Consider the following 16,063-nt stretch of genomic DNA (forward strand, 5'->3'; position numbering starts at 1 on the left):
TTCTGAGTAAATTTTGAGAAATTCTGACAAAATTTTACTAGTTTAATAAAAATAAAGTCACTCAAGGGTTGAGGAACAAACCCACAACTTCCAGTTGGGAGCCAATCTCCTCCCTGAGCCATCACACTCGTACTGTGTGTTATATATTATTCGTGTCAGTTGGAATCTTCGTACCGCCAAGAGACCAAAAACATCTTTTGGATATTAGCAAACATTAGGAGTGGCATAGCTCAGGTGGTAGAGTGACAGTAGCAGTCAGTTTGTTCCTCAAACCTTGTGTAGGTTTTTTTTTTTTTTTTTTTTTAATAAACTAGTAAAACGTACTAAAACATATCCTTCTAAAATCTACTTCGAATTTCTGAGTGACAAAAACTTTTGTCACGGCATACCATAGGCAAATTCTCTCGTATCGTAAAAAATACTTGGAGTACAGTTTACTTTGAATATTTTACCCTCTTTCAAGTGTAAATTTTACTCTGTTTAGAGTAAAATGTAGTCTAAAACATTTACTGTTCAGTTGCTGCACAGTTGCCTAGCTGCGCCCCTGGTCGCCATGGCAACAAAAGCTGTACTTGGCATTTGTATGAGACAGAATCGCTCCCAAAACTAAGAATATGACAGTGTGATCTAATTCTTTACCTTTTGCATATTTTGACAGAAAAAAAGTAACCCCTCATAACATGATTTTAGTTGTGGAGACTTGAATTCACAGTTTTTACCACAAGAAATTCAGAAGTGTCTTTTTATTGTCTGAATAATGCATCTGTAGTCTTTGAGAATCCTTGCGGGAGAGGTCAGAGACGTCGTGTGAGAGAGACGGATGGAGTTCATAAATGGATGACCTGACGTGGACGGCCGTTGTGTTGGCCAAACGCATGATGCAGTCACTTGAAGGCACTTCATCAATACGAGGCGACGGTGGCTTTTCCATATGAAAATGCGTGAAATGCGCCAAAGTTGATGACCGGAAAATGGGACATGCAGCAAAAACACGGTAGCCCTCCAAGAGTCACGAGGAATGACTTTGCAATGAAATGAGTCCTGTGCATTTTACAGCCCTCAGCATGGTGAATAGAAGTTATTTTGGATGGAGGACCAAAACTGCCAAAATTAAAAATAAAGTCATTTATTTATTTTTAATTTTGGCAGTTTTGGTCCTCCATAATTTTGTGGATGCATGACATAGCTTGAAATCCGGCAGATGGGTTTAGTAAGGCGTGACGTGAGTACTAGGGAGCCCAAAATAACCTTTATGCACCATGGCAGGATGGAAATGTACGTAAGGGACTGTAAAATGCAACGAGATGATGAGAGGCGACTGAGAGGGAAGGCGACAACCAACCTTGGCGAGATATCGCATCCTTGCTGCATGAAGGCACCCAGCGAGAACCACAGGCTATTAAAAATCCCAAAGTCGTTGGGCGGGTCGGGGGGGCTCTGGGGGTCTTTGGCCTCGTCGTTCTCATCCAGATGCCACTCGTACGGACTGAAGCGGCTCACCAGGAACAGCACCACGCTCACGCCGATGTAGGCGAACACGATACACATCCAAATCTCGTAGGCCAGCGGGTCCAGGAAGGAAAAGACGCCGGGTTTGGACTTTTGAGGCTTCTTGATCATAATGGAGATGCCCAAGCTCATGAAGGGCTTGGAGAAGTCGATCACTTCTTCTCGTACCAGCGTTATAGTGAGAGGAGCCACTGCTATGTCAGCTCTCTGTGGAAGCGGCGACAAGCGCAGTGCATGTTAGAGCAAATGACATGACATCATCAAGTCGCAATAATTTAATAAATGACGCAATTTCAATGCAATGTCGTCGTCATTTCACATTAAAAGCAGCACATTAGTTAAAAGGTGGTTGTAATCAATTTGTGCATTTCTAGCTCCCTCTGGTGGTTAGTTTCTTAGTGCAGTTTAATTTCAATGAGGAATGTTTTGGCCACTGTGGCGGTTATCACTCATAAGTCAGTCATACAAGCAATTATTGTCAACATCTGTCAAAAAAAATTAAAAATTGGGCCCACTTCAGCCGAACACAACATTGTGAACTACATAGACTACATAGACCATGATACTTTGCGCCCGCTGAGCCAATAGGTGCACATGACGATGAGGTAGTCAAGCCTATTTCTGTGTCATTGCTGTTATTATGTACAAAAATATATTATTGTTTTTTTTCACCCAATATGAGCTTTGTAAAATATATTTCATTATTTTTTTTTTAATGCAATGTAGTGAGTTTTTGCACAGCATCGTGACTTTATCGTAGGGCTCAATTATTAATTTCCCGAATCGATTTGATTTCGATTCACAAGAGTTCAGCTTGATTCAATTTTTTCCCGATACAATTCAATTCACTTCACTTCAACCTGATGTTGATTAATTTTGGAACATCAATTCTTCTTAAATGTCACGGATATGATAAAAACTCCACAAATATTCAATTCCATATTAAAGTTTGCGGAGGCAGCAACTGGTTAAATGATTTAGTTTATTAATTAACACGTTACACAAACATTGATATCAGCAAGGATGAGATGAAACTATTTTCATAACTCTAATTCAATAATTTTAAATATAAATGAAAAAGATTCTGAATTGTCTTAAAGTGCAATAAGTCAGGTCTTTCATAAATGTAAATTCATGTGAACAGTAAATTTCAAGAAAACAGTAAGAGACCAAAAAACAAAACAAAACAAAAAAAGTCTTTATTTATCTTATATGAATTTGTGAGAAAAAGATATTAAAATAATTTAAATTGAAATTATTTCTCGTATTGAGATGTACACTTGCCTATTGGTCCCTTTTTTGTTCATTTCAACTATTTATGTTCTCATACTAGTTCAAATAAACAGTGATTGTGATCTTGTAAGCACATTCCATTCAGCTCTATTTTGATCTATATGGATATCGATGTTGGAGAGATGGTCAGTTATTTCAATGCACTAATAAGGGTAAAATTGCATATCCTCCATAAAACTAAAGTGGACTGGTCTGAGCCATGAAACTCCACAACTGAAAATAAGTCACATCCCTGCTAATAAGCAAACATACATGAAACAGCTTGGAGAAAGGTGGGAGATAAGAACATTCTGCAAAAGCGAGAGAAAATGCTCTCGCTGGGTGAGATGAGTCACCAGCATTTGTGTCGGTTGGCGTCTTTGTCTTGATCCAACTCTGCATTATGAATCAAGTAAGAGGGTTGCAAGACAGGGGCGGAGGAGCTTATGTGGGCAGTCCTTGAAACGTGAATCAGCCTGTACATTCACCTCTACTCGAACCCCCGGCAAATCGCACTTTACGCATTTTATATACAAACGCGAGCGGAGGAAGCTACACAAAAGCGTTCGCGTCTTGTTTTTCAAGTAGGCAGCTAAAAGTTGCCCTTAACTCATTCACTCCCAACCATTTTCATGTTCTATTGCTATAAAAACATGGAACCTACCAAAATAAAGATTAAAGTCTCTTCTTTCATCAGGAAAAAAAAAAAAAAAAAAAAGTATATTTGTATCTGTTTTTACATTTTGCAACAATTAGCATTAGAATTAGCTAAGTTTCATCATTATTTACAAACCTGTTGAAAATACTGGGAAAAACAGCTTGTTGCAACATGGCCCTGGCTGATCTCTTATACTTTGCTGCCACCTGCTGGCCATTTTTTTTTCTTTTTTTGTATAACTAACATTGCTTTAAGTGACCTCTTCAGGTCAGAAACTGCATCAAAGCTGTCATAATGCTCCAGCATACAAAACCTAAAAAATAAAAACAAAAAACAAAAAAAAACAAAAAAACATATAAATACGTTTTTGGGAGTAAATGAGTTAATATTAGAAATTGTGTTGCTTTCAGAAGTGGAGTTTGCTATGACGTCTGTATTTCTCATTTTCTGGCTTTTTACCCCAAATCTCGTTAAAGAACATTCAAAACAACAACAACAAAAAATAAATCAAGTAGATTGAAGTGATTACTTACCCCATAAACCAGTTCACCCACCATCCCGTTCCACGTCCTGGTCTCTGGATCTCTGGCTCCGTATTTGCCATCCGGAACTACCGACAGCTTATATTTGATCCCCACGTGCTTTGCAATTTCCGACGCTAAATCGACACAGTAGCCTTCGTATCGGTCATTCCCGTCCAGCTGCATATAGTTTTTCTTGTACATCACATACGGCGCTTCCTGTTAATCAGACACAGTTTGAGTTGATGGTCGAGATCACACATTTGTTGGACCTGAGCGGTCACACGGTGGCATGCACGCATGCTGCAGGGCGAGCATAAATGAAACACACACGCCGCACGGTCGGACGACCATCACACAGCATCAGCTTACAGCCACGCAATGTGGGGTGGGAGGGGTTTGGGGGCGGGGGGAGGGGTTCCACTCAACACATGGCAAAATAAAGCGGGCCGCTGCTGCAGTTAAGTGGCCAAGTGGGCCAGCAGAAAGAGTAGCGCACGAAGCAGGAAATCGGGGCTCCCCCATACTAAAGCTACAAGTTTGTGGGAGGGCGGGGCAAGGGTTGGATTGTGCGCGCGTGCGTTGATCAGCATGGCACATGAGGGCGGGAGGGGCGGGGCAAGCTGAACAGAGCACTTTTCCAGTTCGTAGAGTAAGCGTCAGTGACAGAAGAGACACTCACGTGCAAATATCATAATAGATGTCATAAGAGCCAATGTAGTTGTCAATCGGTGTTGGATAATAATCCACTGGATTGATAGTATCACCTTCAGATAGGGCTGGTCGATTATGAACAAATATTAATCACGATTGTTATGGTAATCATTGAAATCCTGATTATTTTTTGATACAAGAGAAGAAAATGTTTCAACGTAAAAAATATTAAGACAAATAAAATTATTTGAAATGCTATAATTATGCAAGTTCCTTTTGGATGCAAGAAAATATATTAGTTATTTTTAAAAAATTTAAAATGTGCAAATGTGTACATTTAAACAACTCAACTCAAAGTTAGCATTAAAAATCTTGCATTTTATTTTATTTTATTTTTTACGATTATGCTGATTTGTAATTGTGAAGTGTAATAATTGAAATTGTAATTGAACGTCCTAGCAAACATTTACATACAAGTATGTGAATTCTGGATGCCCCTCTCTGGGGCAATTCAAAAAAAATATTTTACGTTTTGCTGTGGTGAAATGTTGTTGTTTTTCTTTTCATATTTCACACCAAAAAATTACGAAGTTACAGAACTGTCCCTTGTATTGCCCTCCAACTTAAAGATATACATGAAAACAACTTGCCTGTTTTGTTGTGCCAATCTTGATGCCATCAATGTCAATTATTTTTATTTTATAGTCGTCATGATTGTAAATGAGTCATTTACCTCAGTAAATAAAAGTAAATAAAAACACAATAAATACAATAATAATAATAATAATAATAATAATAATAATAAAGATTCATGGTTACATCTGTTTACATACAACAACCTTTTTTCCCCCCAAACACTTTTTTTTATTTTGCTGAGTATGTAAGGTACGATACTAAACCGAGTTTTACCGGATCTGATCCAGATTGTGTTATTAGACAGCCATTTCAATTTATCATGGAAAAATCCCATTGGACATGGTCAGATGCTAATATATGTCAGTCAAATCTCATCAGATCAGGTGCTCATTTGCTGTTAATATTAATTGCTTATATCCAGCATTAATTAATTATTGGGATGTCAGAAAGAAGTTTCAAAATGACATGACTGCAATAAAAATAGTAAAAACAGAAAGACAGTGACATTTCACATTGTGACTTTTGGAGAACATGTTCTGAATTTGCCTAGGATGCAAACATGATAGACAAAGTCAGAAGGAAGACGAGGCCATGATTTTAAATGTAACATAAGGCGCACCTTATGTTACATTTAAAGGGGCCTGATGATTCCACACTTGCTATGATTTGATCATTACTTTTACTCTCCATGGCTAAACCCATAAAAGGTGAACTTGAGGTACATTTTGTGGGGCAAAAAAGGGGATAAACAACCAAGGGCGGGCTGCCTTTGGTTGCTTATGTCCTCTCAAATGAGCCGCTTGGACGCTCTGTCACTGGCCGCTTCACTCCTTGAGACGGAAACACTGTTACTTACGTACGCACTGAATGCGAATCTGTGTTTTTTTGTTTTGTTTTTATCTCAATTGTTAGCGTTACCAATGCCGTTATTGTGATGTCACTACTACAACAGCCCACTGGAATATAAGAAAACCAAAATGCTTTGACACCCACACGGATACAGTTGAAACACTCTTTGTGAGTCGACTGTTTCAACATGTAGTGAGTGGATGGAAAGCAACTCAAAAGAAAATAGTTCTACCCTCCCAGGACAGATTGCAACAATGGACACCTTGACCTTGAGTGGCAGAAATCTTGGTGGTGAAACACTTAAAACCTGCTTGAGAGTGTACCATAATAGTAGTGACCACAATTGTTCGGTTTTCCACAGAAGACGACTCGTTGGTGACCTGCTGATCCATTACATATACAAATTTTTCATATTCGTTCCAGTAGCCGATCTGAAAGAACAACACAGATGGTGACAGTTATTAAAAGAAGGAGAAAGACAACACATGCAACCAACTCCTTGCTAGTTGGGGGACAAAATGTCAATTATAATACTTTTTCCATGAAACTATTAATTATGCGAATTTCAACATAACACAGAGTGCAAATGCAAATCTTATACTGTAGTATGTCACCATTCATATACAGTATTTACAGAACGTCACAAAAGTGAGTACACCCCTTTTTTTATTTTATTGAATATTTCAAAATATCTTAATTGGACAGCATTGCAAGCACACTGCCATATTTTTCTTTTGTAATCCTGCTCACTTCAATATTTACACTGTGCAATAAATACATCTACAAACTGCAATACTCAAAAGACTGCATCTTTTCATATTATACACATCTTTTTCCATTTATAGATGACTGCTACTACCAAACTCAAACACACGGTCCATTTTTAAAATTGTAAAAGTTTCTAAATTGTTATTATGCCCGCCCCTTTTGCCCTCAGTATTTAGCTTTTATTATTTAAAATTGCTCTTTAGCTTAAAAAAAAAGTAGAGGAAAACTAGCAAAGAAGTTGCAGTGCTAGCATTGTTTTTACTGCACATATATCTCAAATCTTTAATAAATTTAGTCAACGTTTATTAATGTAAATGTACTGTGTTCTCAGAAAGAAGACACAGGTTTTTAATGGACGATAGTTTTCTAATAATTATGAGAGTAATGTGCAGTTTTGTATTTCAGTTGTTTTATGCTTGACAGGCAACAAAAAGGATCCAAGCCCAAAATGGTTCCTCATTTGTGGAAATGCTGAGCATTCCCACATATGTTATTGTGATTTTTATTCGCCACACTTTTTTGCAGTGTAACACCTCCCACACAATACTTCCGATTTACATTGTTCAAATTTCAACTTGCTTCAAAAATTCACACCTCCTAGGGTATATATATCGTCTGATTCCACATTACTTACAGACTACAGTATTCGCACAATTTAACGTTAAATATAAATTTTTCCCCATTCATTTTCAATGGGACACTGCTCGGTGGTATAGTTGGTAAAGTGCATTGTCCAGTAACCAGGAGGTCATAATTTACCTCTCAATTGACTTCTTAAGCATTCCACATGCATTCAAATCTTGGCATTCACCTATTAGAATTCAGCTTTCAGCATTACCACACAATTTCTTCAGAAATTGCACTTAGTCTAGTTAGTTCAAACATTGGTCTGAACTGGACATACATGGTCCAGAAGCAAAAAAAAAAAGTCAAATAACTATCATTTTTGTTATATTTTCTTTTTTTTCTAAAAAATATAATTGAACACAATCTTGGCATACAACTATATTTTAACTCTAATGTAAGCAAAAAGTATTTTTGTAGTGTTTTGTATTTCTATGCTTAACGTGCAAAAAGACTTTTCACTTCTTTAGTTGCATGGTTATTGTGGGCTTCTGTAGATAGTATGCTGATTATGGTGATACTATCGTTATGGCTGGAACAATATGCCGAAAGCTAGTTTGTGGTGGCGCTCACTTCACCTGTGCCTCGCTTCAGCTGAGTAGGAGGCAGCTATTCACGGCTCTGCAAATCTTCTCTTACATAACCAGAAAGCAGCATGGGTCGAGTAAGACAAACTTCATGTTTTGCTGCTCTAATAATACAACACACTTCAGTCGGGTGTGATATAACCACTAGCAAGGTTTTTGCTTTATTCCTCTTGTTTTATGCAGTGGGTTTGGAAGGTGTGTTATCTGTTGCTATCATAATCCAAATTTATTAGCTATTTTTATCTGCATCAATGACAGTCTCTTTCACCTGTGTGTTTTTTTTTGTTTGTTTTTTGTTACCTTTAGCGATATCAACCTTTTTGTTTCTTTATGATGGTTACCTCTCATGATAATTTCCCCATTCAATTTTGGTGAAAATTATTGACAGCTAAAAAGCTATGAAAAGCATAAATAGAAGACTCGCATCTTACCTGGTCCGCTGGTGTGCGAGTTGTGAAGTCCTCTTAAACGTTTAAAAACATTACAACGTATACATGCAACATACAGGGATGACTGAGAAAAACTAAATCGGAGCTCGCTAAATTGCCTCATATTGATGATTGCGTGATTGCTCCATCAACAAAATACTGAAATATTGCGTGATAGTTTGATCCAGAGGACAATAGTTATTCTAAAGTATAACCGAGATCAAGCGATACACAACACGACGTTGTCCGTTCAGACGACGACGACATACAGTGTCCAGCCGTTGTGTGTTGACGCACGGTCGTTGTCAGCCTGTTCGACACTGTCTCACCAACAATAAAAGAGTGACAGTTGTTACTTTGTTCAAATCCAAAGTAAATGTTGGCCGCGCGTGCACACGCCAGATTTAACAGTTTCCTGAAGGATATTGAGGACAAAGGACGAGAGACTGATGTGCTGCCGGAGCGTCGGTAACTGGGCGATTTCGTGTTGTTGCATTTTAATGGGTCATTTGGTGAGAACAGATGGACACGATGGCAGGATACAGAGTCCTCCGAGAGGAGAGGTCACCCATCTTATAAAAATTCCAGATGACCTGCTCACTGAGCTCACTTTTTAATACATATGTCACCATGCATTGTTACCCACTGCTTACTGTGTGCTTATCATCAGGTTGAAAGACACTCAAACTTCATGACAGCAAGAATTTAGCAAGCCAAACAGTGGAAAGCCAAATATCAACTGTTTGGCAATCCAAATGTCCAAAACCTCAGACAATTAGCAGTACATCAGATCCCATCAATTTTGTTGAAAGTTTGTGGACTTGCTGCTAGCTATTTCTTGTTATATGTTAGCAACTGTTAGCATGTTATTAATTTGAAGAAGTAGGCTGACTAAATAGCCTGATAGGTCTTTATCAATCTGTCTGAACACCATTTGTACTCAGGATGCTACTTCAGTTTATGCTAACATACTAGCATTTTTATCATCGTCTGTACTTGTAATAATGTCTGACTACTATTAGCATTCTGTAAAAATATATGTTAGTCACAAATGAAATACACAACTTCAAGGCATCATGTAAACTCTTCAGCGATTAGTCTAGGTGTTTTCGATATTCAGTTTGCCATCTCGTTATATGTTAGCATGCTAGCAACAGTGCCTGTCCATAGAAGCACGAGATATTCAGAATTAACATTATGGACCAATGCAGGTTGTTAGCAAGTTATTAATTTGAAGAAGTAGGCTGACTATAGCCTGATAGGTCTTAATCTGTCTGAACACCATTTGTTCTCAGGATGCTACTTAAGTTTATGCTAACATACTAGCATTTTTATCATTGTTTTACTTGTAATAGTGTCTGACTACTACTAGCATTCTGCAAAAATACAGGTTAGTTAAAAAGGAAATACACAACTTCAAGGCAACATGTAAACTCTTCAGCGATTAGTCTTGGTGTTTTCGCTATTCAGTTTGCCATCTCGTTATATGTTAGCATGCTAGCAACAATGCCTGTCGATAGAAGCACGAGATATTCAGAATTAACATTATGGACCAATGCAGGTTGTTAGCATGATATACAGTATGTTAGCATGTTCGGTGTTACAAAGTTAAAATACCTCAACAGAGCAGACACTTTCCCAACACTTTTTTCACAATTGCTGTGCTCCAAGTTAGCAGCAAAAAGCCCCGCCCATTGAACGTTACTGTACGTTAAGATTTCTTCCAGTCAAGTTCTTCTCGTTAGGGTGACCAAACGTACTCTTTTGGGAAGACATTTGGGAGGACTGACCACTTTTTTACATCCTGTCCGTGGGTTAAAAAATTCATGAAAATGTTCGGTTGACATTGCACGACTAGTAGGAGCTGGAGTGCACCGTATTACAGCAACCGGTACCGCGATCTCGAGGCCGGGCCGAGTGTCCTTTTTTTTGGATTCGAAAATATGGTCACCCTAATACAAATTATAATTTAGTGACTTACTGTATGTATGTATGTGGTGTCCTGGGCTAATAATGGACATACCTTCCTTGGGCCCCCTGACTTCATTTCGTACACATCGATTGTGTAGTTAGCTCTTCGCCCAAATGTGTCAAATTGGATGTTTCCCGTCATGCCTTGAACTTGGACCTGGCAGGTAAAACAGGATTGAAAACATGACTCTCATATACTCTACTAACCTGATACAAAACCACCACCACACAAAACTGAATGTTAACTGTGAAGAGGAAGAATTTTCAATGAAGTTGAAGGAGTGAATTACATTTTAAGTGACATTATTTTAGCAAGTTTGTACAAGCACAACACTAATATCAATATTCAACACTGTACAAACTAAGCGTGGAACCTTTTGAATGGTCAGTTTTACTGTTTTGAGCTCTGACAATGAGCCTTTGTACTGATCAGCTACAGCGAAAACAATAAAACAAAATGGGAGTTATGTCGAAATCCGCCTGTGAATGTCCTCACCATTTTCAGAGCTCTCTCTATGTCAATGCCTTGACTCCAGGGCACAGCGGGATTAGCCAGGCAGTCGCCCGCACTTCCCCTGCGTGACACGTCCACACGCTGGCGTCGAAGGTAACGGAAGGCCTCGGAGATGATGAGGATGGAATCATGGGTCAGTGCCGATGTGTACTGTTATACACAACAAATCATCGGAACAGTTATTTTCAAGAGATTTAATAAAACAAAGAAAAAGACTTAGGGGTTTATTCACTGAGAATGCGCTGCGTCCGGTAATAGCGTGAAATATTGCACCACAACTGCACCCGCAGCCTCCGCCCAGTTACCCACCTATTCACTAAGGTTATTGCTCTAATCATATACCGGCGCAAACACGCCCACAAAACTGACAGCTTGGAGCAAATTTGCACCTGATTTACCACACATGGCAATGGTTTGCGCCAAAAACATGGTTGTTATAGTAACAGTTGTGAGAAAGATGACATTATCAGAAAGCGAGGTTGGACCGAGATTAGCGTTTAGAGCGCCATTAAGCTGTACAGAGCAGAGAGGATGACAACGACGTCATTCATTCATAAAGTACAAATTATTGGTGCGATTGTTTTTTGAAAATATATTTTCAGAGGTTGGCGTGGGCGTACAGTATGCATCTGGCACACAAAATGATCATAAAATGCCTCCCCGCCACTGCTGATCAGCCTGGGTTACGTTGTGTGTCCTAAACCAACATAGAAAAAAATCTCTCACTCACTCATTCACTCACTCACTCACTCACTCACTCACTCACTCACTCACTCACTCACTCACTCACTCCTCTCTGCGTGATCAGCAAAGTGACGTGCACCGTGCCACATGCACTGCTGTCATGATCCCAGGATCGAGGTTGCGTCAGGTTAATACATGTTTTCCAAAAATGTTATTTGCGTCAAGCAAACGCGGTGTGGCTATTTGCGCTGGCGTTTGTGAATTAGACGCTGTATATCAATGAGTCTCATTTGCATTGGGGTGGGCATATTTTGCGTCAAATGTATGCAAATTACCTAATTTACATACGCGCAAATAACACCGGCGCAATCTGGTTGGCAGCGCACTTAGTGACGGATTTCCCCATCTGCGCGTTTTGTGAATTAGACGCAAAGGGTACGCAAACCTTTAGTGAATCGACCCCTTAGTTTGAGCATTCCCAATTAGACCTTTAGTGGAGTGTTTTTAGCTTCTGGGAATTCTCTTTCATCAAGACGCTCCCAGCGTTGGAGGAACTGCTGCACAATGGCGCTGTCTGGGTTGATGATCTGGAAGCCTGTGATGTTGGCTCCACCAGAAAAGACCCGGTCCAAGCTCATGTTGGAAAAACCCTTCAGGTAAAAGATTACAAGCTGTAAAACTCATGCCTCCATTTATTGTTGTGTTTTTATTTTGTTTACATTTTAAACAAACTTCAGGTACTCCTGAACAAATGAAAACATGTACTGTATATTATTATTGTGTTGTGTTGGAACATTTCTCACCAGGTTGGCAAGGATATAGTGGTATCCTCTGGTGTTTTTGCCCGCAATCACCACCTACAAGGAAGAAATATTCAGTGAGTCATAGTTCCCAACGCTGACAAGTGATCGAAGATTGAACAACAAAGACCTTTTAGTTTTGGAACACAAAGGCAGAAAGAACAAAATGAGCAAAAGAAGTGACATTTGCAGGGGAACTTGCGAGCACATTTTCACATGCGAGTGCGTATGTGGGAGACACACAGAGGCGAGACGCCACGATGACACCGCCTGCTCCTTTCCATTAACTTCAACAAGTGAAATAAGGTCAAGGCTGCAGCAAAACTGGCCGCTCGCTCTGCTTGCTCTCCGCAGTGGGTCTCTCCCACCGTCCCCTTCCCCTGTCTAACTGGCGCCTAATTAGCAGCAAAACTAAACTTCTTCAACAGGCAAAACATCCTTTGCACACATGCTTTTTTACCGCTCCGTATTGCCACTGTGTCGGTTTCTCCGTAACAGAGCACCGAGCTTAAAAATGGCATTGTGGAGGTGTTTTTTTTTTTTTTTTTAATTCTTTTCGCTTTCTGTGCACCCACACAGAGCACAGTCGGGCATTGCAATCATTTTAACTACCCAGTGTCCTTTCTAAGCATATACAAGAATTACTCTTCCACAATTTCACACAAAATTCTGCCATTTCAAAGATGTTTTGAGTGACAGTTAGAAAGGCATCAAATTAATGTAATAATGGTGTTGAATAGCACTGCATTAGACTGACAGTGGCATAAACCGGTGTATATGTGTGTGTATATGTGTGTGTATATGTATATATATATATATGTGAATTATTTTGTTTGTAGTCCTTAAAAAAGGGGGGGGGGAAAGGAAAAAAAACTGAACCAGATCTTTTCTCAGTGATTCTGTTAAGCTGAAAAATGATCGGGCTTGTTTTCCAATCACATGATCGGCCATTTTGAATAATTACACCACCAGCACGTACACATTTGCAGTTATAAGTAAATAAGTTAATACAGTATATTTAATTGCATGCCTTACATAGCTTGCGCTTGCCTTCTATTAGTGGATTTGTTCTGGGCAAAAAAAAAGCATGTGGGCATAACAAATATTTTTAGGATCCTGATGCTCTAGTTTCATGGTCCCCTGGGATCACTGCTTTCTGTGAGTGCTTGAAACTGCCAGAAAGCTGCTGGAGGTCAGTGGAACGAACACAAAGGAGAACAAAAAAAAAAAAAGCTTGGTTTCCTCATGATACGGTCTACTAGAACATACATGTATAAAAATAAATTCATGACTAAAAAAAAAAAAAACATCGCCTGAAAAATCTGTGCCTCTGTTATTATTGAATTGAATTTATATATTAAAATAAATAAACAAATAAATAAATGAATAGATAAATAAATAAATAAATAAATAAAGTGTTGTCCCGATACCGGAAGAGGCCCCGATACTGCATAAAAACAGTGGTATCGGCATCGGCATGTACGAACATGCCGGTACCATTATTCCCCCCACAAATTCCCCACAAAGCACCTGTGGTCCCCACAATGATAGTAAAAAAAAAAACAGAATATGGTCCTCACACACACCTCCTGTCTGAATGAACAGGTTTGCTCGGTGCTATTTGATGTCGGGCCGCAGTCTGAATATTCCCAACGGAACCACATCTAATTACGCAGAATGGAGCCAGAGTTTAGTGCGGAGCTGGATGCGTGCCCAAGTGTCTTCAATAGAATTTGCCTCCCTACCCACTGATGGAAAATTCTCTTTGTTACACGGATACACTGTTGGCTGCCTTTTTCACATCCTCAGTGATTGATAATGGTCCCTTTTCGCCAGTCAGCTAGTTATTGCTATTGTACAAAAAAAAAAAAAAAAAATTGAGTTGGAAGAGAACTGCCAAAAACTACACCAAAGCAATACCAGGAAGGAAAGGCACAGTAGTATAGCAAACACACTGGCCCAAATATCATTGTAGCGCTCCAATTTGGTCTTTTTGTATCAATGCCTGCTTTGTTGTTGTTTTAAATGTTCACCTCTGCTGTATTATATAAAATAATTCTTTAGAATTGCTGGTAACTGAAATGAAAAAGCCAGTTGAAAACAAACAAGGTGTCCACAAAAACCTTGCTTACCTATCTGTGCACTTTCCCATCTCCCCCAGTTATTTAAATGGCCGCTGATATGAATCATTTAGTATAGCTAGAAGGTTGAAACTACTGTTTGACATGCACATTAGTCACCACTTCTTTTTGTTATGCTTTTTTCTTGTCAGGTGTTTTGATAACACAGATACTCCTTAAAATCTACTGTATCTTCCATTCAGGATAACAAAATTTAACATTCACGATAATATAAAATATAATGCGTTATTGTTTGTCCCAAATCCCAATATGGGGGGGAAATTCCAGTGTTATGACACCATGTGGCTATTTGCAACATGTAAGAAGATTAATTTATGCAACATATATGTATTTGTCCACTTTGTGGGGAAAACGTCTTGGCCATAATTCCAAAGAGAATGTTTGGCACAAATACAACACTAAACAACAGTATCATACATTGGGGTTATGCTTCTGTATGTGTAACTGGGGAATTAAGCTGAATGGAATTATGAGCAGTTCAAAACAGCAGTTAGCATTAGCATTAAAAAAACAAACAAAAACAAAAAAATATTTAGTCAGATTGTCAGATTTATGCTAGCAAATAAACATAAAATAAAATGTCAGGAAAAGCCAAATAGAATAGCTGAAATTTGTTTGGGGTTGATTGGAGACACTTTAAATAGTGGCAGGGTTTGAACATGGCAACATAGCCACTTATAAGAGGGTGCTCACACTTGTGCAACCACATTTCCCTCTCAAAAACATTTTACTTTTTTCAGTTTAGCTGCACAGGTTATAAGTTACATTAATGTCTTTAAAGTTTTGAAAGGATTAATCTAGTTTCATTTTTTTATGTCACAAACACTTGACATTTGAAAGGGCTGTGTAAACTTTTTATAGGCACTGCAAATGCTGAATTGAGGTTTACGCAGGTCATAATGAGGTCAAGCATCCAATTTTGACGTTGTGTGTATTTTTCAAGAGAACGTTTCAATTCTGACGTGTGATGTTGGGGGGCATTTGACTCCTGTTTATCGATACGCGATGCTTTACAGGCAAAGTGCCAAACTAAAATAAAATCAATGCTTCTTCTTCCCTTCCTTGGCTGAGCATCTTTGAGTCTCATCTTTCCCTCCAGACAGTCCAGACTTACACAACATGGCACAATTCCCAAGAGCTCTCAGCCGTTTCACTATTTCCCCCTTCCCTCTCTCGCTGTCCACTCTGCGGAAGACGGCTGGAAGTCACTGGCCCTGCGCCATCGTTTTCAAATCCAACTGTGCTTCTATTATTGATGAAAGGCTTAAAAGGTGTTTATTGCTGTGGTTTTGCAGCTGTGGGCAGGTAGAGAGATACCTGTAAAAGGTGGTTACAGATAGGCATGGGCCGATAATAGATTTTGACGGTATGATAACTGTGAGCAAAAATATTGTGGTGTCACGGTATTAAAATTACATCTCTAAAATGTCCTTTTTAAACATATTTG

At 38.9% G+C, this 16,063-nt stretch overlaps 1 protein-coding gene across 8 annotated transcripts in view; it reads right to left on the reverse strand.

Annotated features, from left to right (window-relative positions):
- The window catches only part of LOC144006192 (glutamate receptor 3), a 66,651-nt gene that overhangs the window by 16,741 nt on the left and 33,847 nt on the right, over positions 1 to 16,063 (reverse strand). For all 8 annotated transcript variants that reach the window (XR_013279756.1, XR_013279757.1, XM_077504913.1 and 5 more), the window contains 7 exons: positions 12,479 to 12,532; positions 12,164 to 12,325; positions 10,974 to 11,141; positions 10,530 to 10,634; positions 6,423 to 6,530; positions 3,973 to 4,179; positions 1,343 to 1,716 (listed from right to left, as the gene is read on the reverse strand). Coding sequence is in view for 6 of the 8 variants with exons in the window: in XM_077504913.1 (XP_077361039.1) it covers positions 1,343 to 1,716; positions 3,973 to 4,179; positions 6,423 to 6,530; positions 10,530 to 10,634; positions 10,974 to 11,141; positions 12,164 to 12,325; positions 12,479 to 12,532 (1,178 nt within the window). In the remaining 2 variants the exon portion in view is untranslated. The remainder of the gene's footprint in view (positions 1 to 1,342; positions 1,717 to 3,972; positions 4,180 to 6,422; positions 6,531 to 10,529; positions 10,635 to 10,973; positions 11,142 to 12,163; positions 12,326 to 12,478; positions 12,533 to 16,063) is intronic.

This window comes from Festucalex cinctus, chromosome 18 (assembly GCF_051991245.1).
Source record: "Festucalex cinctus isolate MCC-2025b chromosome 18, RoL_Fcin_1.0, whole genome shotgun sequence".
Lineage (NCBI taxonomy): Eukaryota > Metazoa > Chordata > Actinopteri > Syngnathiformes > Syngnathidae > Festucalex > Festucalex cinctus.